Source organism: Anolis sagrei, chromosome 4, assembly GCF_037176765.1.
Source record: "Anolis sagrei isolate rAnoSag1 chromosome 4, rAnoSag1.mat, whole genome shotgun sequence".
Lineage (NCBI taxonomy): Eukaryota > Metazoa > Chordata > Lepidosauria > Squamata > Dactyloidae > Anolis > Anolis sagrei.
The window spans coordinates 177,766,464-177,794,351 of record NC_090024.1 but is presented as its reverse complement, the minus strand read 5'-3'; the positions used below and the strand labels follow the sequence as shown (position 1 = coordinate 177,794,351).

Below are 27,888 nucleotides of genomic sequence, written 5' to 3'. Positions count from 1 at the left end.
TGTTTGAGACTTCAGTCCACAGAATTTCTGACCACTGACTGTGTTGGTTGGGACTGCTGAGAGTTAAAGTAAAAAGCATTCAGGCAATGAGAGAATAAGAAAGATTAATATAGGAAACTATAGTTGGCCCTCTACATATGTGGATTTGATTATTCATGGATTTGATGAAAATGTTATCTCTATGAACAGTTATGTCCTACAATGCCATTCTAAGGAATTATGCTGGAGGACCTAGAAATTCCTAGAAAAGTACTCTCTCGAGTTTAAAAAATAGCATTTTTTTTCGTGGGGATCTTGTGCCCCTACCCCCAGTGAATGTGGAAGACTGACTGTATGCATAACAGCATCTAAGCTTGTGAGGGTGAGGAAACCCCAGATGTGGATGAATCATTGACCATGCTGGCAGAGGCTGGTGGGAATGAAGATCCAAAACATCTGGGGGCCACATGACCAACAGCAAACCCAGTAGATTTCTTCTGAGAGACTTTAGTGATGCTTAAATAAAATGTTTCCGAGCATCCAGTTCATGTCTCCTTCTCCTGATCCTCCTCCTCCTTTGCATTTATTCATTTTGTTCTTTTTAGGTTATTTTAACAGTTTTAAAGTTCTGGGGTGCAGTTTGTGCCAAAGTAATCCACACAACATGCTGATTATTCTGCAGAGAGGTGCACTATCCTGTAATGGCCAACTGCCTTCTGTGGGCAGAGGGAGTGTAATAAATCCTTTATGCACAAACAAAGCACTCCAGAATTATGCAGAGGAGCCTTTGTTTGAAAGTGCAGGTTATAATCTTTTCTCTGATAATGTGTCACTAATTTGCCAGAAAAGTAAATCTGGGAATTGGCAGGTGAGTGGGTGAAGCCTGAACAAAAATTAAGTGGAGATTGCAGCATTGCATAGTTCTGTCTCTCTGTTCTGTTCCCAATGTTCCCTGCAACAAAGTAGTACATAACCTAAATCTGATGTTTTTAAAACAACGTTCCCCAAGAGAACACTGGAATTGCCCTATAAGACACTTGAAGTTCACAAGGATAGACTAGCACAAGGATAGGTTAGCACAAGACATCATAGGTGAAAGACAGAGTAGATTGTTTTTCTGTTACTCTAGCAGATCCAAACTGCAGGAAAGGAATTCCATCTAAACATCCAGAAAAACGTCCTGATGGTAAGTGCTGTTTGATGGTGAAAAACGCTACCTTGGGGTGTTGTGGTGTTTTTTTTAAAAAAAGAGCCTGGATAGTCATCTGTCAGGAGTGCCTTGATAGTGCATTACTACGTGGCAAGGGGTTAGATTTGATGGCCCTTGTGATTTCTTCCAATATTATAATTCAAGGTGAAGAACAAATTGATAAAGAACAAGATTGAATGCTGCTGTTTCAAAGAACATAGTTTCAGATGTAGACATTTTGCAAACAGCATAAATAGATCCAGGTGCCCCCAGTGGCGCAGTGGGTTAAACCACTGAGCTGCTGAACTTGTTGGCCGAAAAATCGCAGGTTCGAATCCAGGGAGTGGCATGAGCTCCCACTGTTAGTCCAGTTTCTGCCAACCTAGCAGTTCAAAAACTTGCAAATCTGAGTAGATCAATAGGTACCACTTCAGCGGGAAGGTAATGGCACTCCATGCAGTCATGCTGGCCCCTTAACTTTGTACGTGTCTATAGACAATGCTGGCTCTTCAGCTTAGAAATAGAGATGAGCACCAACCCCCAGATTCGGGCACGACTGGATTTAATGTCAGGGGAAAACCTTTACCTTTGCCTTATAAAAAGATGCCATCAATAATCTGAATGATTATATTCTCACTAAAGTTGTTGTCTTGAGAAGCAATTGGAAAAGGAAACATCAGTGAAATTGCTACTGTTTCTCATCACGTTTTGTGCTTAGATTGAAAGGCTCAGGCTTCCTTCTCATTCTTTATATTTCCACTCTTTGTCTTCATTTCTTTTTGTACATTTTGGCAGGAATTCTACATCAACTTGCTTTATTTCCTTCAGATTGTCTCTCCCCTTGACATAATAGTGACACATCTCTGTCAGCCAATATTCATTCTACTGAAAACTATCCCCAGAGCACAGTTGGGGACATCTCCTATCTTTCATAGACATAAGCCAGGATCTTGTTGAAAGTTGTTATTGATTGCAACACTGATTTTTCCCACTAAAACAAATTATTGTTTGCTTAGAAAACACATGTTTAAAGTTAGACAAAAAGAATTCAGCCATTCATTGTAATAAATATAGACAATAAAAGGGGGGAAATCATTGAATGGCAAGCGATCAACACATCTGAAAAGGTTTCAATAAAATATTCCTTGCCAGCAAGGATATTTTATCCTGTGGAACTGGAGAAAGAGAATCTATGCAAAAGTGCTTTTGTAAATATGTAAACACTTTAGAAAACAATCAGGTATGCTGGATAAATTGCTAAGCTTTCCTAGACCCAACTCTCTATTAGATATGAAATAAGTACATTCAAGTGGTTTGAGCAATCAACAGTATCTTAGTGCTATTTCCCCAAACAGTGGGGGTGTGGAACAATTCAGAAGATTATTGCGAGTAATAGCTTGGTTACAACTGCCAATTTCTTCCTGAAAAGGAAGAAAATCATTATGCTTTATCACATGATGCTGATAAATCGCAACTAAGCAGAATAATAGTGTGTCTGGCTTCTACTTATCAGACAATGTCTTGTTTCTTCTGTTGCTGCCTTGCATTTCAACCACTAGTGGAACACCTCTTTTTGTTGATGGATAAAATCTGCCAATGATTCCCAAAATCACTGCTTTATTAAGTAATGCCTCTAGATCAGTGGTTCTTAACCTGTGGGTCTCCAGGTGTTTTTAGCCTACAACTCCCAGAAATGCCAGCCAGTTTACCAGCTGTTAGGTTTTTTGGGAGTTGAAGGCCAAAACATCTGGGGACCCACAGGTTTAGAGCCACTGACATAGATGATCCAGTCCAACCCTCCGCCATGTAGGAGAAGCACAAAAGTACGCTTGACACATGGCCATCCAGCCTGCTTTAAAAGCCTTCAAGGAACAAGTTTCTGCCACACTCTGGAGCAGTGAGTTCCACTGCTGAACAGCTCTTATGTTCAGGAAGTTCTTCCTCTGAGTCCTAGTCTCTAGGGCGGCGGAAAGCGAGCTTGTTCTCTTTCTTATTACTTCCTTTAAATAGCCCCTCACCAATTCATACGGTTGAACAAACACTATGTATTTTTTTTTCCCATTTGGGGACCCACAGGTTGAGAACCACTGATCTAGATGCAATATTGCTCTAGTCGCATTGCTTAAGTGAGCATGATTCTCCTGTTCTCTCCTTGATATTTCCAAGAAAGGTGTGATTTCTTATGCTCCATTTTAATTTTCTTTTATATTTCTTTTCTTTTTAAAAAAAGTCATTTTGTCATAATTGTGTAATTGCAGCAGAAATAAAAAAATACAATTTTCTGCCATTGTACTATTGTGCTGCTTTGGCAACACACTGCCCTGAGTTTGCTCTACCACACAGTCATGCTAAACCCACCTTCCTGTCAATATATGCCCTACCTGGTGAATGTGAATCTTTCTATTTCTATTTGCTACAACAATGTAACAACTGTGAGGCATACAGGTTGGTGTGAAAATGTGTAGAATGAAAAGAACTGTAGAAATGAGGCCGAACTTTCACACTCATGTGCACATTTCCAGAGCTCTGCTTATCTCACTTATCCTCTAGGTTAGTGGTTCTCAACCTGTGGGTCCTCGGGTGTTTTGTTGGCCTACAACTCACAGAAATCCCAGCCAGTTTACCAGCTGTTAGGATTTCTAGGAGTTGAAGGCCAAAACATTTGGGGACCCACAGGTTGAGAACCACGGCTCTAGGTCACTGCTTCTTAAACTGTGAGTTCCGACCCCAAATGGGGACCCCTTAGCTCAAGTAACATAAAATTTAAGCAACTGTAAAAGTTTCTGAATGCCACCCATTCACACTAATCTGTTAGCAACAATGTGCAGTGTTTACAGTGGACTCTGCAAAAAAAATGTTTCAGTTGTAAACCACAAAAAGGGAAATCAGCCTGTTTAGTAAACCTTGGAAATGCTGATTTATTATTTTATAGCTATTTTATATATCTATATATCTGGGGTCACAGAAAAAATTCTCAAGTGGAAGTAATTGTAAGTGGAAAAAGTTTAAAAAGCCTTCCTCTACGTTACAATGTGTAATTGCATGGAAATTCCATCTTTTTTCACCACCACAATGGCTAGGAAATTATCTAGTTTCAAAAATGAAAGATTTTATATGATTTTATGATCTGCAGTGAGGTTTCATGACATATATCAGATTTAACTCTTCTACACAGGTGAAGTATAAATAGAAGGCACATATCATGATAAATAACCCTGGCAGAATGTGATGAGAAGGAGCTGCATAAATTGAGATGTTTCTAAATTAATACCCATAAGGATCAAAGAAAAAATGACAGCATAAATGCTACAAATACAAATGCCAACAAATGCTACGTTCAGCAAAGGACAAGAGGGATCCTCTCACCTCTGCAGGAGTCTACCGTGTACCATGAAGCTGTGGACAAGTCTACATAGGGACCACCAAACGCAACGCCCAGACACGCATCAAGGAACATGAAAGGCACTGCAGATTACTTCAACCAGAGAAATCAGCCATAGCAGAGCACCTGATGAACCAACCTGGACACAGCATTTTATTTGAGAACACAGAAATGCTGGACCACTCTCACAACCACCATGTCAGACTACACAGAGAAGCCACTGAAATCCACAAGCATGAGGACAATTTCAAGAAAAAGGAGGAAACCATGAAAATGAACAAAATCTGGCTACCAGTATTAAAAAAAAACTCTAAAATTACAACAGCACAACAACAGAGAGGAAACAAACAAGGACATCTAATTACCTCTCAAAAGTTTGCTCTATGTATTGTCAGGCCATTATATGCTAATCAAGGTGGTCAGTTGAAACATTCACACCTAGCTCCGGCAGACAAGAGTCCTTTGTCTCACCCTGGTCATTCCACAGATATATAAACCCTTTTTCCTAGTTCCAACAGACCTCACTACCTCTGAGGATGCTTGCCATAGATGCAGGCAAAACGTCAGGAGAGAATGCCTCTAGACCATGGCCATATAGCCCAAAAAAACCTACAACAACCCAGTGACAGCATAAATTTAGGCATATTTACTCAGGAGCAGTCCCATTGTGTCCATAATCCCAAGAACCCATACTTAGGTTTGTAGCCCAAATCTTTTTAGTGGAAACATAAGGTGACTAGATCTCAAGGACAATAGGACCCATATACAGTTAACAATAGCATCTGCTTGGTAAAGATTCTTATATAGGGATAAGAGAAGTCGCACATGCATTGCAACCACTCCACAGAATTGTAGCCTTTGATGTTTTCCTTCTATCATCAGGCAGGCTTATTGCAGAAAGGATGGCTTTCTTTGTCTGCTCTTCCAGTGTATGTTGCTATGGAGAGGAAGAATCCAAATGAGAGACTAATAATCATTTCAGATAAATGAATGTGACCTTATGTAGGTGTCCAAGAATAGGATGGAACATCTTCCCAGTACCAGAACTTTCTAATAAGAATTAGTTCCACTTTCAAGCATTTCATCTCAACACCTTTAAAAACTTTCAATCTGCCAAGGCCCTTATCTAATATTAGCTGAAGACACTTGAGTATCCTTCCTTTAGACAGACACTATGAAATAATCAGGACTCATGATAGGAAGAGGGTGGGTATCATTGTTGTGGAATGCATCTTCTGATTTTCCATTTCACAGTGGATGCCTTAAACTAGGAGTAGGGAAGTGGGGAGGCTATATTTCCTACCCTTGCTTCCAATTCATAGTCTATTATGATCTAAATGACCCGAGCACGTGTAACCATATCCCATGGCACAGGATAGTAGGAGAGGGGAGGAAGGGAGTTGAATTGTGCATTTTATAATATCTGAGTGCAGGAAAAAAACACACACACATATGAATATGAGCTGTGGTAGTGTTTGGATCTTGCCTATATTTTAACTTCAATTAAAATTGATCTTTAGATAGAACCAAAGTGATCTGAATGTTGGACTAAGATCCTGAGAAACCAGAGTTCAAATCTGTGCTCAACCATGGAAACCCATAAACAACCTTGGTCAAGGCACACATTCTCAGCCACAAAGGAAAGCAATGCCAAGAAGCCCCAAAACAAATCCTTTCAAGAAAACCTTGGTACAACTTTGCCCTAATGACATAAAGATACTCAACAACGAGTATACAGGGTTAGTCAAAATGCATAGGCCAAACATACATACAATTGTATGTATGTTTGGCCTATGCATTTTGACTAACCCTGTATATGAACTTGATAAACTCATAAGTTGTGCCATCTATGCTATATATTTCTAGAATAGGTTATCCTTAAATGAAAAAGGGTGAAGAGAGAAATGGAGGCATGGCAATATCAGTGTTCTTACCAGAGGCTCTAATTCCCTTTGGTCAACCAAACTAAATTCAGTGATGAAGTAGTAAAAGTGCTTGTAGCAGGTGTTGACATGAGCTTCTGCACCCATGCTGATGATGCTGTCAAAATGGTGGATATAGACATGGACAAAGACCCTGAAGAGGCGAGTGAGCATCTTGGTGCAAACTTGCTGGAAATTCTTGGGGAAAGGAACACCTGCAAGATGGAAGCAAGAAAGCATTAGACCGGATGGAAAGCAACTGTAGTGTGGAACACTCTTCTGTCATTGGACGTTCTGAGAAACATACAGGCTGCCAAAATAGCGATTACATCAAAAAGCATGCTTCCTAAACAATTAAGCAGTCAGAAGCGGATTTCTTAAAAGATCAGATAGTTTTCTTTCCTGCAGGCAAGCTCTGTAACTTATTGAACATTTGAATTGGTCATCATCATAGGCAATCCCTTGTAGAGGTGTATGATTGCTCCTGAAGGCTTCCATGAGAAGTAATTCACACTTTTTTGGCTCCAGAAAGAGCAGTTCAGCAAATACATAAGGATCGAAAACTATGAAATCAGAGCGAGGGATTGCAAGTTGTCTACACAAACTTTAGACTCTGAGCATCAAGCATGACGACAAACATTTATCCGTGCTACTACTTTTTAGTTGCTATTTTAATTAACAGTTCACTTGCATGAACTTCAGCCTTCCATTACTCCTGTGTCTTGATTCAATACAAAAGAGTGGTGTGTTGTAATGCATCTATTATTACAGTACCTTAGAATGATGCTACATAGATCCCATGTATTAAGACTGGGGATGTGGAATCATGGGCCCTACAGACATTGATGAACTACTACTAGCATCATTCTTTATCCCTGGCCAACTTATTGGGCCTGACAGAAAGATGAACCTACCATCTGAAGGGTCATAACTTTTCAACCTTGTTCTGGTATTTGGAATTGTGTGGAGTATTCATTAATATTTATTTACCATATTTATATCCTGCTCTTCTCACCCTGAAGGGGATTCAGAGCAGCCTTACAGACAGGCAACAATTCAATGCTATATAAATCAAACAATTGATTAAAAATAAACAGTTACATTAATCCACTTCAAAGCAGATATTGTGGATTATTTGCCTTGATGTTCTGGGTTATATGGCTATGTGGAAGGGCCGTAAGATGGCTCTTTCCTTGCTGTCCGTCAGGCAATAAGGAATAATTTTCTGGTTCTGACAGGTTTTTAGGAATTCAATGCAAAGTCTTGAGAGTATACATTCAGCCCTCCATATTGACAGATTATGCATCCACAGATTCAACTATGCACATATTCAACTATTCCTTTCCCCAGAAAAAAATCCAAAATCAAATCTTGATTTTGCCATTATATATAAGAGACACCATTTTATTCTGCCATTGTATATAATGGGATTTGAACCTCCAAGGATTTTAGTATCCATAACAGATCGTGGAACCAAAATGCAATGGATACCAAGAGCCCAATGCACTATTTAAATTGTCTGACAGTATGACAATTATTTTTTGATCCTGCAAATTTTATCAAACTTCTAATGATGTGTTGTTTTGCTGCTTTTTAAATTCTTGTCTTTTAATGGTTCTGTTTTAAAGGGTGTTCACTCTGTGCATTGACTGTATTTTAACAAGTTTTTATGTTTTTCTTTGTTATATGCTTATGATTATATTTGCTTTGATTTTCATAAAATGTCTTGAGTTCCATTATTAGGAGACAGACAGAATAGTGAAATGAATTTGTAAAAGTAATGGTATGACAGACTCCACTGTTTAGTTTGGTAGCACTGTACCTGCAGAGGGAGCTAAAGGTTAGCACTCAGTGGAATTCTACATTATTGGTGACAGAACTGGCAGGAGAAGAAGAAACTGTAGAACTAGAGAACGTCATATTCTCACAATGGCAGGTTTTTGCAAAAAGTAGGGATGATGCATGAAACACATATGTTAATGAGCCATCTTATGTGCTTGATATCTACACTGAAAAGAACAGCCATAAATATACCACATTTCTTTCATTCTTGACACCACCAACAGAAAAACTTCATTTATATATGTGGAGCTTGTTTCCAAAAGGTACCAAATCCATCTCTATAAATCATACAGGAATCAGGGGAAAACATACTGAGAATATGCAATTTTTTGCTTTAAAATGTAGTTTTCCAAGCCCTGCACCTAAGCAATTTGATAGTTTTGGTCTGTACATAATATTCTACTCCTAGCCAACAATGTGCTGCCACCAATAACTAATTTTTTGATTTTTTGGAATTTGGTACATTTATAATACCAACTTCACATATATAAAGCTCACCAATGATTCGGAGGCCCTTTCTACACTACCATATAAAATCCAGATTATTTGCTGTGAAGTGAATTATGTGACAATGTAGACTCATATAATACAGTTCAAAGAAGATAATGTGTATTATCTGCTTTGATAATCTGGATTACATGGCAGTGTAGAAGGGACCTAAGACACATTCCATTTCTACAGATGCTTATATGAGGGGGGAAGAGCATCTTAGAATCAAAGAATTACAGTAATAAAGAGATTATAAAGTTACATTAATATTTAGCAAAGTTTTTTTTAAAAGAAGTGTTGAAAAAGCATTATGCTCCATCCCATCAATGCAGTGGTTCTCAACCTGTGGGTCCCCAGTGTTTTGCCCTACAACTCCCAAAAATCCCAGGCAGTTTGCAGTTTACCAGCTGTTAGGATTTCTGGGAATTGAAGGCCAAAGCATCTGGGGACCCACAGGTCAAGAACCACTGCATTAACGGATCACTAGAACTTTAGGGCAAGCCAAGCAAAATAATATGCCTCACAAGTCTCGGTTGTTAGGAGTGTACTTGTAGAACAAGACACATGGGAAACTGATGTGTCAATCACTAGAAGTTAGAAAGTACTATTTGTGTGTAATCATTCTCTGACTTTGGGATATGTGCCTGTTTATATGCATCTGTCATTTTGTGAATGTGACACAGTGAGAAAATGCCTGTAGCAGTTTAAAAAAACCATTTGGAAGACTAGTCCATCTTGCTTCTTCTAGCTCACTTTTAGCTTGCAGAGAAACAGCAACACCCACATTCTGCTATTAATTGAATTCAGATACTGTACCAGAAATATTGTCAACATAGTACTCTTTTCCTAGCATTTGTAGCTGGGAAAGAACCAGCTAAGTGTTTGTGCCACCATTACAGATTTGCCTAGATTTTTGAAATGTCATTGCCAATTTGTTTTTTAGGGAAGGTTCTATTGTATGTTCCAATACTTATGAGCTAATGGAGATTGATTAATATATTCAAAATTAGCCATGAAATAAGATGTAAAGTAGATCTCCTGTCTGTTCCTTCCTTGAAACTTTTGTCCCTGGCCTTAGGTTACCTACCTGCAAAAGTCCATATTAGCCACACTAAATTAAAAAACTAAATGTTATCAAAATGGACATTGAATTATTCTGGAGCATCCTAGAAAGAACATTTAAAATTTGGAATCAGAAAATGCATTTGCAAACCTTGCTGGGTTGTAAAATAACTGTTTGCTTTGACCAAACTCATTACTGTTCTGGAAAAATAAACAGCTGGCAGGCAGTGACAGATTTCGTCCAAATTGCTTCTCACAGAGCAAGGCCCCTTTCACACAGCTGAATAAAATCCCACATTATCTGCTTTGAACTTGGGTATATGGCAATGTGGATTCAGTTCAAAGCAGATATTGTGCCTTGATATTCTGGGTTATTTGGCTGTGTGGAGGGGCCCCAGGAAAGTTTAACTCTTTCCTTCTTTTCTGTGGTCCTTATAACCAAACACTACAACCTCACTATCCCAGTAAGAAGCTGTCATAAATACTACGAGAAATTCACTTCCAGAGTGATAAACAGTTGGGGGTGAAAGTATGATAGCTGGGATCTGCACTATGCTGGTTGTGTAACACAGCTCTGAATTAGAGAAGGGAACACGTGCGTAAGACACAGCACAGAGTCAACAAGGTAGTTCGGTAGAAAGGGGGAAGGGAAACAGGGAAACATAGTCTCGTGAGAGCCGCGCTGCGCAACCAGCATGGCACTACCAGCGCTAGGTCCCAGCTATCACACTTTTACCCACTTCAACTACCATGGCTGAATGCTATGGAATCGTGGCAGCTGAAGTTTGGTGACACACCAGCAATCTTTGCGACAGATAATTAAAAACCTTATAAAACTACAACTCCCAGGATTCCTTAGCACTGAGTCATAGCAGTTAAAGTGATACCAAACTGCATTGATTCTACGGTGTAGATGAACCCATGGTTAAATGTCCTATAATCCTGATGCACTTTCCACTCATTTTCCTTAAAAACTCCACGTACCTGCCAAGGATGAACTTCATATCACATCTAGTTGGCACTAAAGCAAAAAAGATGAAAGAACTAAACAGTACTGAACCAGGCTGGAGGAGAATATTGCCATTTTCTGCAGCGGAAAATCAATCATTTAGTATAATTTATTCAAATGACAGAATCTGAATGAGCTTTGAAACATTATTCCAGATTTTTTTAAAAAATAATTCTGGCTCATGTTAAAATCTGAAAACCAATTCTGCCACATGTTATGAAAATAAGAAGCTGTACTATCACCATCATGCTAGCAGGCAGGAAGATCACAACCTTCTTGTAGACAGGATGTGTGGTGGAAATCTGATAAGAAAGACATCCTCCTTTATGAAGCTGTCTAGCTACCTACCATAATTGTCCTCAGGAAAATTCATTAAATCAGTAGTACCCAGCAGCAATAGCGCAACGTATATGTTGCATGAATATAGAGTATGAAACAATTGATTTGGGGCACAGTAGACTAATGTTATTATCCTCCTCTCATGAATTAGGCCTAAAGACACTACTTAGGCTGGATCTACATGGCCCTATATCTCAGAATCTGATCCCAGATTATCTGCTTTGAACTGGATTATATGAGTCAACACTGCCAGATAATCTGAGATAAGCAGATAATCTGGGATCAGATCCTGAGATAAAAGGGAGCATGGAAGGGACCTCAGTTAAGTAGTTGATTTCAGGCTGGAACTACACTGATCTATCAGAATTGCATTAATTCCAGAATCATAGAATTGGAAGAGATCTCATGGGCCATCCAGTCCAACCCTCTGCCAAGAAGCAGGAAAATCACATTCAAAGTACCCCTAACCAGGCCCATAGCCAGGATTTCGATTCGGGGGGGGGGGGGGGGGGGGGAGGGGGTGAGTGTTTTTCAGGGGGGTTCGGGGGGCCTGAGTTTCGGGGGGGCTGAGTCTGAGTGAAAGAGGGTCAACTCTAGCAAACCTTTTGTATCATTACCCCAATACCCCCATGCATATGGGATATATTGAGTATGGTGATCAGATCATGATATGAATAAACATAACAGTTTAAATAACGCACCAATTAGGCCTTTTTGTGAACCACCAGGAGAATTTCGGGGGGGGGGGTTAAGCCCCTAAAGCCCCCTCCCCCCCCCCCCCCCCGGCTACATGCCTGCCCCTGACAAATGGCCATCCAGCCTCTGTTTAAAATCTTCCAAAGCAGGAGCCTCCACCACACTCGAGGCATAGAGTTCCACTGCTGAACAGTTCTCACAGTCAGGAAGTTCTTCCTAATGTTCAGATGGAATCTCCTTTCTTGTAGTTTGAAGCCATTGTTCTGCGTCCTAGTCTCCAGGGCAGCAGAAAACAAGCTTGTTCCCTCCTTCCTATGACTTCCTCTCACATATTTATATATGGCTATCATGTCGCCTCTCAGCCTTCTCTTCTTCAGGCTAAACATGCCCCGCTCTTTAAGCCGCTCCTCATAGGTCTTGTTCTCCAGACCCTTGATAATTTTAGTCGCCCTCCTCTGGACACATTCCAGCTTCTCAATATCTCTCTTCAATTGTGGTGCCCAAAATTGGACACAATATTCCAGGTGTGGTCTAACCAAGGCAGAATAGAGGGGTAACATGACTTCCCTGGATCTAGACACTATACTCCCTTTGATGCAGTGTAGATGCACTTTTAATACACCTTGGCTGGATCTGCACTGCCCTATATCCCAGGATCTGATCCCAGCTTATTTTCTTTGAACTGGTTTATGTGAATCTACATGGCCAGATAATCTGGGATAAGAAGATAACCTAGGGTCCCTTCTACATTGCCATATAATCCAGATTATCAAAGCAAATATTATCTGCTTTGAACTGGATTATATGAGTCTTCACTGCTATATAGTCCAGTTCAAAGCAGGATTTTATATGGCAGTGTAGAAGGGGCCTAAGAAGCTGATCTAGATTTAAATTAATGGTAGAAGATAAAGAGTTTATGATTAGAGTAATACGCAACAAATGAAATGGGGTTAAATCATTAAGGACACAAGAAATAGAGGAAATAATTAGCAACACAAATAAAATAAAAACAGAAAAAATATAACAAATTAGAAAAAAAGATGATATTAAGATGGTATAGAACTCCTGAAAAACTGGCCTATATGGAAAAAGGAAAGAATTCAAAGTGTTGGCATTGTAATAAAGAAAAAGGTACTTATTCACATATGTGGCAGGAGTGTTCTGAAATAAAAAAAAATTCTGGCAAAATATACAAGGAAAAATTCAGGAGATATTCCAGATAAAAATTAAAATTAATAATGATTTGCTACTATGGAGAGTGTTGGAACATCCAAGTATAAAAATCAATTGCCAAGAGTTATTTAAAGTAACAGTAAGCAGCATATGCGGTGATCTCTAGAAGATGGAAAGACAAATCGAAATGGACGTTAAGCAATTGGAATGATTATATGTATGATCAAGTGCTGTTAGACATTATGGGAATTATGATTAAGCAAGCAACAAGAACAGACAAACAATAGGTCACTACTAATAGATGGAAGGTCTACTTCAACTGGGTAAAAAATGGAGGAGCCAACGATCACATCAAAAGAAAAAAAATACAAAAACTTTACCAGTGGCTAGATCTGCAAGATTAGTAGAAATATACTGTGGTTGAGGAGGGAGGGAGGGTGGGAAAAATATAATCTATACCAGTGTAAATTAGCATAATGTCATTAATATTTGTTGAATTATTCAGGATTTATGCTTGTAACATTTGGAATACGGCTTGTTGATTTGTGTTTATAGCATAATAAAATATGTTTTTAAAAAAGCTGAACTAGAATTTCAGCCAGTATATCCTGCCTTTTTCCCAGTTCAGGAATCAGGGCAGCTCACAACAGTTAAAAGAAATATAGTTAAAAACTCACAGCACACAAAATTAAACCTTTTAAAAACAGCAAATCCCACAGATTAACAAACACTTTTCCCTTTAACAAGCAGTCTTCAAATCCTTTCTAATACAAAAATGTCTTCAATTGCTGTAGAAAAATAGCAAGGATTGTGCCAGTCTAGATTCTATGGGAAGATAATTGAAAATTGCATTATTATTATTAACATTATTATCAAGTTTATTATATTTATTATATTTATAGCCCGCTTTATCTCCCCAAAGGGGACTCAAAGCGCCTAAGATGGTATGACATTGGGCCCTTCCACACAGCCCTATATCCCAGAATATCAAGGCAGAAAATCCCACAATATCTGCTTTGAACTGGAATATATGGCAGTGTGAACTCAGATATCCCAGTTCAAAGCAGATATTGTGGGATTTTCTGCCTTGATATTCTGGGATATAGGGCTGTGTGGAAGGGCCTGTTGTTTCACTTGTCAAAATGATTTTGATTAGGAGTTGTTTTAAAATATCATAAATATCTGGAAAAATTGGAAAATAAAGATAATTGGGTGAATTCGGGCAACAATGCTTCTTTCATACCACTCCTTGACAGCAACGATTGTCTATCGATTTGACAGCCATTGTTCAGCTCAGGGAGTAAGGCAACTGCCTGGCACTGTTTGGGGTTCATTTGTGAAAACTGCTAGCCCCTTTCTCAGAGACAGATGTTTTGAAAGCACCACTTAAACCGGCATGGAAGTAATGATAAGTGGTATATTCATACACTGTAATGAGAAGCAGTAAGAACAAATAAGTTATAGAATATAATGTTAAAGGGTCTTTTGTTTTCATTCACAGCTAATACTTTTCTAATGAGTTACAATGAGGCTTACTAGTGGGATTCCTTGCTATTAATCATAGTGAAGTAATGGTAAGAAAAGAATAATAATTCAAAGCAATCGAACTCATACAATGAAACTTAACATACTACAAGATATGGCTGTCATTAACTGCTTAGTTCTATAAATATCTGTATGTGTGTGTGTAAACTAGGACTTAATGGGAATGGCACAGAAACAGCTGCAAACTCTTACATAGTATTAATTCTGACAAGAGATGGAGAGGAAAGATGACAGGAGCAAGCATTTCTGAAGTGGGCCAGCTGTGAAAACAAGTAGAAACATGCTGCGTCAAAGTAGTTGTTCCTTTACAATAGGGGGGAAAACCCAATAATCCATTTTTACACACCAGCCACCTGAACCTGAAACACTTTGAGGAAGTCTTTTGAATAGAAAGGAAACACACTAAACAAAAACAAACAAACAAAACCCAACATCCCAAAACACCAGTAATAGTTGTCCAGCAAAACAATCCAGCATGAGTTTACATAGAAGCAAATTCCATTGTGTTCAGTGGGCCTTACTTCAAAGGAAGTGTATTTCAGGTGGCAGCCGGCATTTGTAATGAATGAATCAAACTCACTGGTTTTTCTGCAGCTTTTTCAAATCTATCTTTTTATTGGAATTTTCCTTATTGGCAGCCAGCCCGAGTAGCCTATCTCTGTTAGTAGCATTCTTTCTTCTAATATTAAATGCTACCTAACATAAGGCACATAGTATGACACCTGTAACCATGGAACCAGTTCTCATGGTTTTTCCTATATGTATCTGATAAAATATGTTCTTCAGTGTGAATCTATGGTATGTTGCTAGTATGCAAAATAAGTTGATAAAGTTTATACACTGGAGGACCTAGAAATGCTAGAGAGGTGTTCTCCTTAGGCATTTTCTTGGGGGAACATTTCCATGGAAGAATTAATGTAATTTGACACCATTTTATCTGCCTTGGTTCAATTCTATGGAATCCTGTACGCTGTAATTTTCTGAGACACCAGCATTCATTGGCAGTGAAAGCTAAAGAAAAAGGAGGAGGAGGAGGAGGAGGCCTCTGCAAAGAAGCAGACAAAACAATAGATTACATACTCAGCTGCTTCAAGAAGATCACACAGTTGAACTACAGGCTGAGGCATAATAGCATTGCTCAGATGATCCATTGGAACTTGTGACACAAATACTATCTGCCTGTAACAAAAAAAAACCTGGTGGGATGACAAGCGTGAAAAAAGTTACAAAAAATGAATACATCAGACTACTCTGGGACTTCCGAATTCAGACAGACAGTTTTGGAACACAATACGATTGTCAGGGAAAAATAAAGTATGGATCATCAGTACAGAAATCCCAGGTGACAGCAGAATTGACAAGAAGCAACTGGTAAAGCTTACATGATACAAGAATTTAAAGATCTAACTTCAAAGACTCTGGCACAAGCCAGTAAAGGTGGTCCCAGTGGTGATTAGCACACTGGGTGCAGTCCTTAAAAACCCTGACCAGCATTTGAAAACAATCAGCACTGACAAAATTACCATCTGTCAGCTGCAAAAGGCCATCCTACTCAGATCTGCACACATTATTTGCATATATATCACATAGCCTTAGGCACTTGAGAAGTATCTGACATGTGATCCAATACAAAATCCAGCACAGAGATCTTGTTTGCTGTGTACTAATCTTGTTGTGTTTCTAATAATAATGAAGTGCCTAAGGACCTTGGCCTGCACTTAAACACAATCAACACTGATTGTGTTTAAGTGCTGGCCATCTGTTAGCTGCAAAAGGCCAGCCTACTCAGATCTGCACGCATTATTCGCTGATACATGGCAGAGTCCTAGAGACTTGGAAAGTGTCCAACGTGTGATCCAATGCAACAGTCAGCATAGTGATCTTGTTTGCTGTGTACTCTAATGCAATTCTGTAAGACGTTTCACTGGATATTATTCATTTCCATAGGATTTGCTATTATCTGTAGGTTCACCTTTCCATTGTAAGTTCAGGAATGAATCCTGCACAGATATGGGGGTCATACTGTATTAGTCAGAGTAAACACTTCAAGTTAGATCACCAAATAATCTGGTCTGATAGAGGGCAGATTGTTGTATAGCAACTGGAGCCAGCTTACCTATCCTGGTAGGAAAGATATCCTCATTATTAATCAGTGTCTCTATCCAGTCCATCAGCATGCACATATACTGGGGGGCAGAGAGCTTGGTTGGCCTCTTGAATCTGTAGTCATCCTGCCACCGGTACTCATACCGGAGGCCACCTGACATGATGGGACAGGTCTTCTCAGTGCAGAACTCTGACATAGTCCCATAGATGAGATTTATCCGGTTAAAAAAGTCCACAAGATGCACTGCGATCCAGTCATTGATGTTCTCCCCTGGGGGCAGCTGGACAACAGCCTTCAAGTCTAGTCCTGACTTGAGTGAGGCCTGGGCTTTCTTGTACAGCTCAAACCGCTGGGTACCTGGCTCAAATTTCTTCCGAGGTCGAAATGTTTTGTCTTTGTTAAAAACTTGTTTAAGGCACAAAGCCATTCTGGGCTGGACCCAGCCAGGGTGGCAAGGACAAGGATGCTTTCCAAGGCCACAAAAATGTGAAACAAAATGACTTCAGAAATATATTTTCCAAAGGCAAAAAAATTAAAGTATACAAATGAATGATAACTCCTGAAAAATAAAAAGACAAAAATGTTAAATCCATTCTTTTACAATGCCCATCATAATATGTTCAGATGTTTGGAACAGAGAACAAAATCCAGATTAATGAAAAACAAACTATAGCATCTGTATAAACCATCTGACCCACTCTCCATTCGTTTGGCTCACTTTCTGCCTTTCTCTCTACATTCCGATTTCATAAGTCTGCAAAAAAACATTGGCAAAGCAGTGGTCTAGACTGAAATCCCAGAGTATAATGAATTAGGAAGGATAAAAGTATTTTGCAGATCTACTTACATACACATTTTACTCTCATTGCTTGTTAACCTACGAATTCCCAATATGATACATCTGCAATATTAAGCCAAAGCCACTAATAAGAAATAACCAAGCAAGAAATTGACACTGATTTTATTTTTGATGACTACATATTTATTCCACCAAAGTCACAGAAACAGCTTTATGGTTAATATCAATCTTTCAAATTCCAGTCCAATGTTCCAACCATGAAACGTATCTGGCTGCAGCCATGTTTAGAAAATATAAGATAAGCGAAAGCAAGGAAAGAATGACAATCTCTGGTATATAGAAATACAAATAAAAACCTGGAAACCCTATGGGAGCTTATTATTATTCTCATACTTTTATCTAATGAAAACAGTATTATACAATTTAATGATGCAGTCCCAACATAGTTTGTTACCTAAGGATCAGAGCAAGAAAGCATCACCTCTTACTCCACGCACAAAAGATAACTGAATTGGAAATTTGTTCTTATGAGAATATCCTCCTCCACGTCTGAAAGCAGAGGGCTAAGGTAGAGAAAGCAGGGCAGGTTTCATATCACCTTCTTTCTTTCAATAGCTTGCTGGAAACTCTCAGTTTCCATTGCTTGAAGCAGCTGTCTTACTCTGCCTAATGTCATGCTGACCTATGGTGACCCTAAGATGAACCTATCACAGGTATTTCTTGGCAAGATTTTTTCAGATGAGGTTTGCCATTGCCTTCCTCTGGGGCTGAGAGAGTGTGATTTGCCCCAGGCCACCCTGTGGACTTCTACAGCTGAGTATGGATTTGATCCCTGGTCTCCAGAGTCATAGTTCAACGCTCAAATCACTATATCACACTGTGCTAAAACATGCTGCTCTTTGAAACTCTCTAAACTTGATCAGCTGAAAGTTTCTGAAACTGTGCAAGAACAAAAGTTCAGCAGCTCTGAGGCAAATAGCAATACCACTTATTGTTGAAACTATCAAATATAAGGTAAAGGAGAAGGTTTCCCCTGATATTAAGTCTAGTCATATCCGACTCTGGGGTGTTTTGCTCACCTCCATTTCTAAGCCGGAAGAGCCGGGGTTGTCCGTAGACACCTCCAAGGTCATGTGGCCTTTACCTTCCCTCCAAGGTGGTACCTGTTGATGAAGCTGGAGTCAACAGCGGGAGCTCACCCCACTCCCTTGATTTGAACCTTCAGTCGTTCGGTCAGCAAGTTCAGCAGCTCCATGGTTTAACTCGCTGTGCCACCAGGGCATATCAAATATACTACCATTTAATGTAAATATTTTGTCCTTGGTATTGATCTGCACACTTCTCTCAAGCTTGCCAAATTGCACTGCCTCCAACCTCCACAACACTCAGGGCAGAGAACCTAAACCAATTTTTTCTCCCCAATCCCAGTACAATCCCCTCCCAAAAGATGTGAGTGTTCCAAGATTATAATTGAAAATAACTTTAAAAGTTCTTATCTGTATACGCCTGGACAAAGACCGTTTTAAAAATCATATCACAGTGAGCCTTCAAGGCAGTTCTAAAAATAAGTATATATTGCTTGCAGGAAGAGGACGGGTTTCCTCAACAGCTGTGGCATTTTCAGGCCAAGAAGAAAACATTCCTTTTGCTTTGTCACCAGTTTGTCCATTTCTTTGGCATCTCCTGGGAATACAGATGTTTGGCAGTTCACATAGCCTCACAGCTCTCCCTTAATATGCATGTTTCTTGCTAATTATATTTTAAAAGGCTCTTGGGCTTCAGATTCAAGCTCAGTGAAATCCCAGGGGAGGAAACAAATATGTAGCACAAAGCCTTTTAAGCACTCTTTTAAAACTGTCATTCCCAGACCTAGTGGGACCTGTAATGAAGGAGCAACCATTGTTGTATTGGTCACGTATATATTGATCACTGCACATATGATGTATTGGGGTATTCGATACAAAAAGAGCATAAATGTGATAGTGTAATCAATGAAAGCTCATAATTGATCAATAAAGGCATGCTTTCTTATTGCCCCTTTTATATATGATATCACATGTGATTTCTCAGATACAGCCAGTGTGGTGTAGCGGTTTGAGCACTGGACTGCGATTCTGAGAAGCAGGGTTCAGTTTCTGCTTAGCCATGGAAATGCACTATGTTATTTCAAGCAAGTCACACACTTTCAGTCTCAGAAAGCTTAGGGTCACCATAAGTCAGAAAGGGCTTGAAAACAGCAAACCTCAAAGTTAAGTCCATTTCTATTCAAAAAATTTCTCAATGCTAGTTTGGTCTCTTGTTCCCTCTGTTATACAGCATATATGAATCATATTTATCTACTCTAATACATACTAATGTGAGCACAAACTCTCTAAACTAATATATTTGCTCCCAAGTTGGAATGTTATTTGGAGGAGAGATGCAAGAGGGAGAGATTGTTTTCAAACTGGCTTTGTGGGTTTTCACAATGTCTGGTTAGTCCCTATTGGATTTAAGATGCTAGACTAGATTAATATAGCAAAGATCTTATTATAATCATATGTTATTTATAAAAGACAGCTGTGTGTATAAATATATGCCCTGTTCTCAAAATAATAAGAACAGAGTATTATCCCTCTCCAGCTGCCACACATCTATGGTAATTTGGAAGAAAAGGCACTATGTAATGCAAGGTATTTTAAATATGTATATATGTTTTGTACATTGCATTTTTAGACAATGCATAAAGTATAATATATTTCCTTAATTCACACTACACGATGGTAACACATCTGGAGAGGCACATGATTTCTATCCCACTACTTAGCCCACCATGGTATACAGCCTTAGTTCTATGGGACTAAGAGACTTTATCTATATTGGTGTGTGTGTATATGACAGAAAGCCAAGGCACATCATAGGTTCCCATTAAAAAGTACATCCAGCAAAAAACAGACACGTGAAGGTTTATCTCATGCAAACATGGTACACAATTTTGCATATATAGCTGATATCTTCATTGGGAAATGATCTCACTGTGGCTTCACAACAGATGTTTATTACTCTTGTATTGTTCAGAATTAAGAATTAAGGTTGAGAGTGAATGACTTATCCAAGTCTGCACATTTTATCATTTGTTGTTGTTTATTTGTTTGGCCATGGATATCCCCAGCTCCTTCAAAGTCAAGCCAGTCACTTCAAGGATACCATTCATCCATCTTGCCCCTGCCCTTAATTTTATCATTAATATTAAAAAAGAATGTAGGACTCCCTGATTCAGTCCTATATCTTCACTGGACCCCTATTTATATGGTTAAATGTGTTTCCAACAGCACAGGAAAGGGAACAGGAGAAAACAAGACACCAAGAAAGAGTTGATTATTTCTGGGTATTAATAAATCTAAATATACAATTTCTGCACTGGTGTAAGGTTTTCGGGTAGTCACATTTACACTATAGACTTTCAGCTACAGTCTGTGTTGTCCTCCCCCACCTCCACCCATCCAAATTTTTAAAAAAAACAAAACACTAGACCTCCAGTTCAGGAAAATTGTAGACCATAATTAGAATCACAGCAAGCAAGTATGTGGATTAATCAAAATAATAATAGAAACATGGACAAAATAATAATAATAATCCTATTTCATATCACTTGGTAACCAGGGCAGAGTTTTATCAACCTAACACAGCATGAACCAAGAGCAGTTTTACTTAAGAAGAGAACTACAACCTTGAGTACTTCTGGCTAGCAAAACAGCACGCAAATACAGCACACAGCTAGGATAACACAAAGCAAGTTGAAATGTCCTAATGTGATGCATTTCTTGGGGAGGAAAGTCAGCTTGTCCCAAGAAGCTGGGTCAGATTAATGCCCTCCAAGTACCCAGCAGCCAAAGCAGGCCAGGCCAGACAAATTGCCAGCCGTGATATTTTAATCCCTAAGAAGTACCTAGGTCAGCTGATAACTAATGCTAAAATTAATCAAAAGCCAGCAAAAAAAATCTAAAGTAAAAGCCAAATAACATCAAATGGAAGTACAGAAAATGGGAGTAGGGGAAGACATACACACAACCATGACAATACCAAATATATATATATTTAAAATACTAGCTGTCCCCTGCCATGTGTTGCTATGGCCCAGTCTGTGTATATGTGCTTTGTTTGTGTATATATTTGTCTATATGTATATGCATTATATGTGTGTTTGTGTGTGTGTGTGTGTGTGTGTGGTTTTGTGCATGGGTTGTAATGTATTTTTTATTTTTTTACTTTTAAAGTCTCTTCTGCTGTGTTTTTCAGTGTTTTTATGAGTGATGGTCACTTGTTGGCCTTATACGTGTATTGGTGTCCAAATCTGGTGTCAATTCATCCAGTGGTTTTTGAGTTATGTTAATCCCACAAATGAACATTACATTTTTATTTATATAGATGACACATCTATACTACCCCTGGTTACATTTCTATCAGTCAAGGACTGTGCAAGCCATGGTCTCGGGTGCTATCCAGACAAGTAAAGAACAGACTTATGAAGACTGAATCATGCCCCCAATATATTCCCTGCATAAATAATATAAATCAATACGTTTTCCTTTTATAATGAATAGCAGATATGGAGGGGGGCTGACTGTCAGAAAACTTCTCCTTCCCGTAATACTATTCCAACCTGGTTTGCACCTGCCTCTTGCATACTCAAACATACTCAATCCCACACCACATACTAGTTGTTTTCCTCCCTGAAAAATATATATTGCAAAGGTAAGTTCTTCAAGACATATCATGTCTAACTTGGCTCTTAGTCATTTAACAGTGATGTGTATTCAATCACTATACTTATCCTCTTTTGGATAATTTATCACCACTGGGAAATTATTCCTTTTATCTTTTCTCCAACTGTCAGTTGAGCACATATCTTAGAATATAAATATGTTCCCATAGGAGCTGGGAGACAATCTATTCTGTGAAGCGCTTTTAAAACCCTAGAAGCCAAGATGCAAATCACCCACTGAACTTCTTTCCACTTCACTTATTGTAATCCTGCAGTCGATGCTGAAGTCTCTGACAGAGGCAATACCCAATGAGATCCATGGTCAGATTTTTAAAGCAAAGCAAAGCTAAACACCAAACTTTGAGACAGTCATATTTTTCTGGGAGAATAATTCCATGTTGATCCAGTAGTACTAGGAGTATTCAAAACTTTTCACTCCTTCAAAGCTTCTATTAGTCAAAGATGTCAGCCAACATATTTTAAAAAATCAGGACCAACCAAGCAAATAGAGGTTTTGCCATTCTGTGATGAAGCCCAGAGTCAAAAGAGGTTCTCCACCACTTGAATACATTTATTTCTGCATGAAGAAGACTTGTGTTCATTTGTTTTTTTAAGCCACTTGGATCATAAGATATAGTACTATCAGGATTACTGGATTTCAGAGTTTGGCTCCTGTCTTTGGATTTTTGTGGAGCAGGGGACAGGGTGGCGTTGAAATGCTCAACTCAGCCATAAGATTTTTTTTTAATTTGGAGATATTGAACTCCTCAACAATCTAGGGAGAAAACAGTCTGGAGCTTACATTTTTTAACACTCAAGAAAGGTAAAACATGAAAATTGGATATCATTGGAAGGTTTGATTTGGCTATCATTAGAAGTCATCTCCACAAGTAATGAGGTAAAGCTTCTTGAGAAACTCATTACACTCTGCTTGAAAGGAGGGGGCTCACAGCTTTGGATAGGACAAAGACAGCCTGAAATGCCTCGTGTTTTTTTCTTCTTCTACTGTATGATTACTAACATCTTTGAAAGCTACTGTGATATACTTTGTGACTTTGAGTTGGCCTACTAAACATATCTCTGTGAGACATATTTTGAATGTTGTTGTGTTTTGTGTTAAAGAGATTACGAGCAGCCTCTTATGGTTTTTCTGCTGAATCCCATTGTTAGTGCCATTTAGTATAGCCCTCTGGATGAGTGGGATTTAAATTAATGTTGACTTTCCAAGTTACCATTGGTTCAGTGGTCTACTTTAGGAATAGGATTTAGGTCAAGATCTCTGTATAAAACCCAAGGATATAGTGATGGTTAAGAGACTGGGTGGTGATCTGTCAGGAGTGCTTTGATGGCATATTCTTGCATGGCAGGTAATTGAACTGGACGGCCTTTCTGATCTCTTCCAACTCTGATTCTTTGCTTCTATGCTGGGTTTTATAAGGGCTAGTCCTAGCTTTACAGGCATGTTACATGGGAACTACCCATGGTGCTGAACCTTGTTGCCAAAATAGTTTGCCTCTTATGTCAGATACAGGTGGTTATACAGCTATTGAAAAACAGGTATTCTACATACATGCAAAGGCATGATCAACATACTTTAAAAGTTGGAGGACCATATCCTACAAGTATTCAGAGCAAATTCCAACACTGTTCTTATGCATTCTGGATCAAGTAAAGTATGCTTTCTAGATAAAATGGTGAAACACCGCTGCCTTTCCTTATAGGCAAAGGGTAGTCATAATATTTGTAAAACTAAGATTAAATAGACTTCACAACCTCTGAGGATGCTTGCCATAGATGCAGGCGAAATGTCAGGAGAGAATGCCTCTAGAACATGGCCATATAGCCCAAAAAAACCTACAACGCAGTGATTCCGGCCATGGAAGCCTTAGACCAGTGGTTCTCAACCTGGGGTCCCCAGATGTTTTTGGCCCACAACTCCCAGAAATCCCAGCCAGTTTACCATCTGTTAGGATTTCTGGGACTTGTAGGCCAAAACACCTGGGGACCCACAGGTTGAGAACCACTGCCTTAGACAATACATTAAGATCAGATAGATAGATAGATAGATAGATAGATAGATAGATAGATAGATAGATAGGAGATGTCAATATATTGATATAGAGAGAATACAATATAAGTAGAGGGGATTATATTTAAATGTTAAAACTAGGACAAAGAAGAATTGATTCAAAAAGAAAAGAAAGTCTCTTTTTTAAAGGGAGAAGAGAGGATTCAGAGGAAGATTCATACCTCAAAAATACAAGCAAAGAAGAACAATTCCTCATTTCCAAGGCAAAAACAGACAAATCACCAAACTCATAATTATAAACTGTATTTATCTTGACCTTCGGTAAAAGAGTTTGGGCAATCATACTTGCAAATGAAGCTCATGTTTACCTATCAATTAGTAATCATATTCCTGCTGAAGAAAACCTCTAAGATATCTCAGAATTCTCTTTTGTCTGTCAATTATTATCTATCATTTCTCCACTCACAATCTATTTAATTGCAACTGAAAATGTAAGTGTACTTTTATGTGTCTTATAATGCTGGAAAAAGAAGAAATAAGCATAGCTCATCACGTATCCTACATGGTGGTAATTCCTTCAACAATAATACTATATGTCTCAAATCAAAATTACTAAGAAATCAAGTGGGTGGAGGAGGTGGATCTGTCTTTTGTTTAAAATTACAATGGAATGTTCTGTCAGATAATACGCAGAAAGGGAGGGAGAGATTACAATTTACACGTGATTCTATCCTCTCCTATAGCAAACTAGGCAGGTAGAAAGAATTAAAAGGGAAAAGGGAGGGAGGGAAAAGAAAATCTAGCAGAACCTAATTTATTTATATTTTGTGATAATCAATGCAGTTCTTCAGAAGCAATGTCAGAGTGACTCTGCCTAAAGTGGGGATTTTTGAAAAAAACCCAACATAACTCACTTGGATAAATAATTATTTCAAACCAGAGGAAAATGTTTGTTTTCTTTATTTCAAACACCCTCTTTCTTCCATCCTCTTTACAATAACCACACAACAGGAAAAAGCGATGAAGGTCAAATGTGTACTTGAAAATTTTATTTATTTATCGTGCCAGAAGCAAGTTGTGGGTACAATTAAAATGCATTTAAAAACGCAAACGATGTTTTTAAAGAGAACTTGGTATTATGCTAAATGTTCTTTGACCAGAAGCTGGCCACTTGGAGTGCCTCTGTTGTTGCTATGAGAAGGTCCTCTATTGTGCATGTGGCAGGGCTCAGGTTGCATTGTAGTAGGTGGTTTGCTCTTCTCTGCACTTGCATGTCATGGACTCCACTTTCTAACCCCATTTCTTAAGGTTAGCTCTGCATCTTCTGGTACCAGAGCACAGCTTGTTCAGTGCCTTCCAGGTTGTCCACTCTTCTGTGTGCCCAGGAGGGAGTTTCTCATCCAGTCTCAGCCACTGATTAAGTTGCTGAGATTTAGCCTGCCACTTCTGGACTCTTGCTTGCTGAGGTGTTCCAGCAAGTATCTCTGTAGATCTTAGGAAGCTGTTTCTTGATTTAGAGCATTGGCATGCTGGCTGATACCCGAACCAAGGATGGGCTGAAGATGTCACTGCCTTGGTCCTTTCATTGCTGGCTGCTATTTCCCGGTGGATGTCAGGTGGTGCAATACCAGCTAAACAGTGTAATTTCTCCAGTGGTGTGGGTCATAGACATCCTGTGATAATGCAGCATGTCTCATTAAGAGCCACGTCCACTGTTTTAACATGGTGATGTGTATTCCATACTGAGCATGAGTATTCAGCAGTAGAGTAGCAAAGCACAAAGGCAGATGTCTTCACTGTGTCTGGTTGTGTACTTGAAAGGAATAGCATGTTTTTGCAACTAGAAGTCTTTCACCATTTGAGGACTTTTTTCTTAGTATCTATTTTTCTTTCATACTCAGGGGAACGTAAGCCCATAGTGTTGAGGCAACAATGAATTCAACACATTTCATTTTTCAAGTACAATAGTATTTCCTTTCCCATCTATGCTTTCCCATCTATGAAAAAAATATCGCATCCTTCAAAATCCTAGACATTGATAATCAAAACAATATCATTGAGTGCCATGTAGAGGCATCAGTGTATTCTTAAGCTAAGTCATAAGAAGTGTAGTTTGGACACATAAAAGAAAAAGGCCCTGCCACTTAAGTTAGAAAGTTAAGTTTAAAAGCACAAGGCAGGTGCTAGGAACCAACTGTTGAGTCTAACATGGGCCTTTAGCTATTCATCATAGTCACACAATTATCAGAGAAGCCTATGATTCATTTCCTTTTCCTCTTCTAGAAGCCAGCCAGGATTTTCTCTTGACTAGATAACTGTCCACTTCCCCAATGCTTCCTTTGCTGTCAATCGTTTTTCACCACAAAATGTCAAACTTTAGACCAGCTAGAATGTGGAGTGCTATACAGGCGTACAATTGTATCATTGTATGTGTTCAATGAAGCTTATAATTAGATGATTATGAATAGTACTGGGATGGGGTGTGGAACTTGCTTCATGTAAAGAAGTTGTCACTGTCTCTTTGATTAAAGTGTGTAATCCAGGCTGTACCTAGTATATTAGACACCCAGCATGAATTGTTTTAAACACCTCACTCCACTCTACAAAAGATTATTATCAGTAGTACTTACTTACTTACTTACTTACTTAGGCAAGATCTCATTCTCCGAGTAGGATTGTCTTCCAAGATCAGTGCACTTGCAGTGGATCAGTAGGTGACGGTGGGGCCCTATTCTTGACCTTCTTCCCAGTTCTCAGTGTCTATGCCAGAGTTTTTAAGGTTGGCTTAAATGGTTGGCTCTTTTCCTGCCCACCAACATTCCATTTTCTGTTCTTGAGTTCGGAGTAGAGCAACTTCTTTGGGAGATGGTAGTCAAGCATCCAGACAATGTGGCTGGTCCAGCGGAGTTGATGGCAGAGGACCATCGCTTAAGTGCTGGATGGTCTTTGCTTCTTCCAGCAGGCTGACATTTGTCCGCTTGTCTTCCCAAGAGATTTGCAAGATTTTTCTGAGGCAGTGCTGATGGAATCATTTTAGAAGTTGCATGTGACGTCTGCAGATAGTCCATGTCTCGCAGGCATATAGCAGGGTTGGGAGGACAATAGCTTTATAAACAAGCATCATGGTATCCCTACGGATGTCCTGGTTTTCAAACACTCTGTGCTTCATTGGGAAAAATACTGCACTCGCAGAGCTCAGGTGGTGTTGTATTTCAGTGTCAATGTTGACTTTTGTGGAGAGGTGGCTGCCAAGGTAGCGGAAATGGTCAACATTTTCTAATGTTACACCATTAAGCTGTATTTCTGGCATTGGAGAGGGATTGGCTGGTGACTGTTGGAAGATCACTTTGGTTTTCTCAATGTTCAATGACAGGCCGAACTTCTCGTATGCTTCTATGAAGATGTTTAGAGTGGCTTGTAGGTCTTCTTCCGAATGCACACAGATGATGTTGTCAGCAGCATATTATCAGTAGTAATCATGACATGAAACAAGTGAGAATACTGGCCAAAAAGAAAAAAGAAAAGAAATGCAAACAACAAAAATTATTTTATTGAACTTTAGAATAATGTCAGAATACATAA

General features: G+C 39.0%; 1 protein-coding gene across 1 annotated transcript in view; it reads right to left on the bottom strand.

The window, feature by feature from the left end:
* MOB3C (MOB kinase activator 3C) overlaps window positions 1-27,888 on the bottom strand; it is a 45,413-nt gene that overhangs the window by 5,697 nt on the left and 11,828 nt on the right. The window contains exons 2-3 of the mRNA XM_060773448.2: window positions 16,744-17,293; window positions 6,485-6,687 (exon numbers count right to left, since the gene is read on the bottom strand). Of these exons, the coding sequence (XP_060629431.1) occupies window positions 6,485-6,687; window positions 16,744-17,161 (621 nt within the window). The 5' untranslated portion in view covers window positions 17,162-17,293. The remainder of the gene's footprint in view (window positions 1-6,484; window positions 6,688-16,743; window positions 17,294-27,888) is intronic.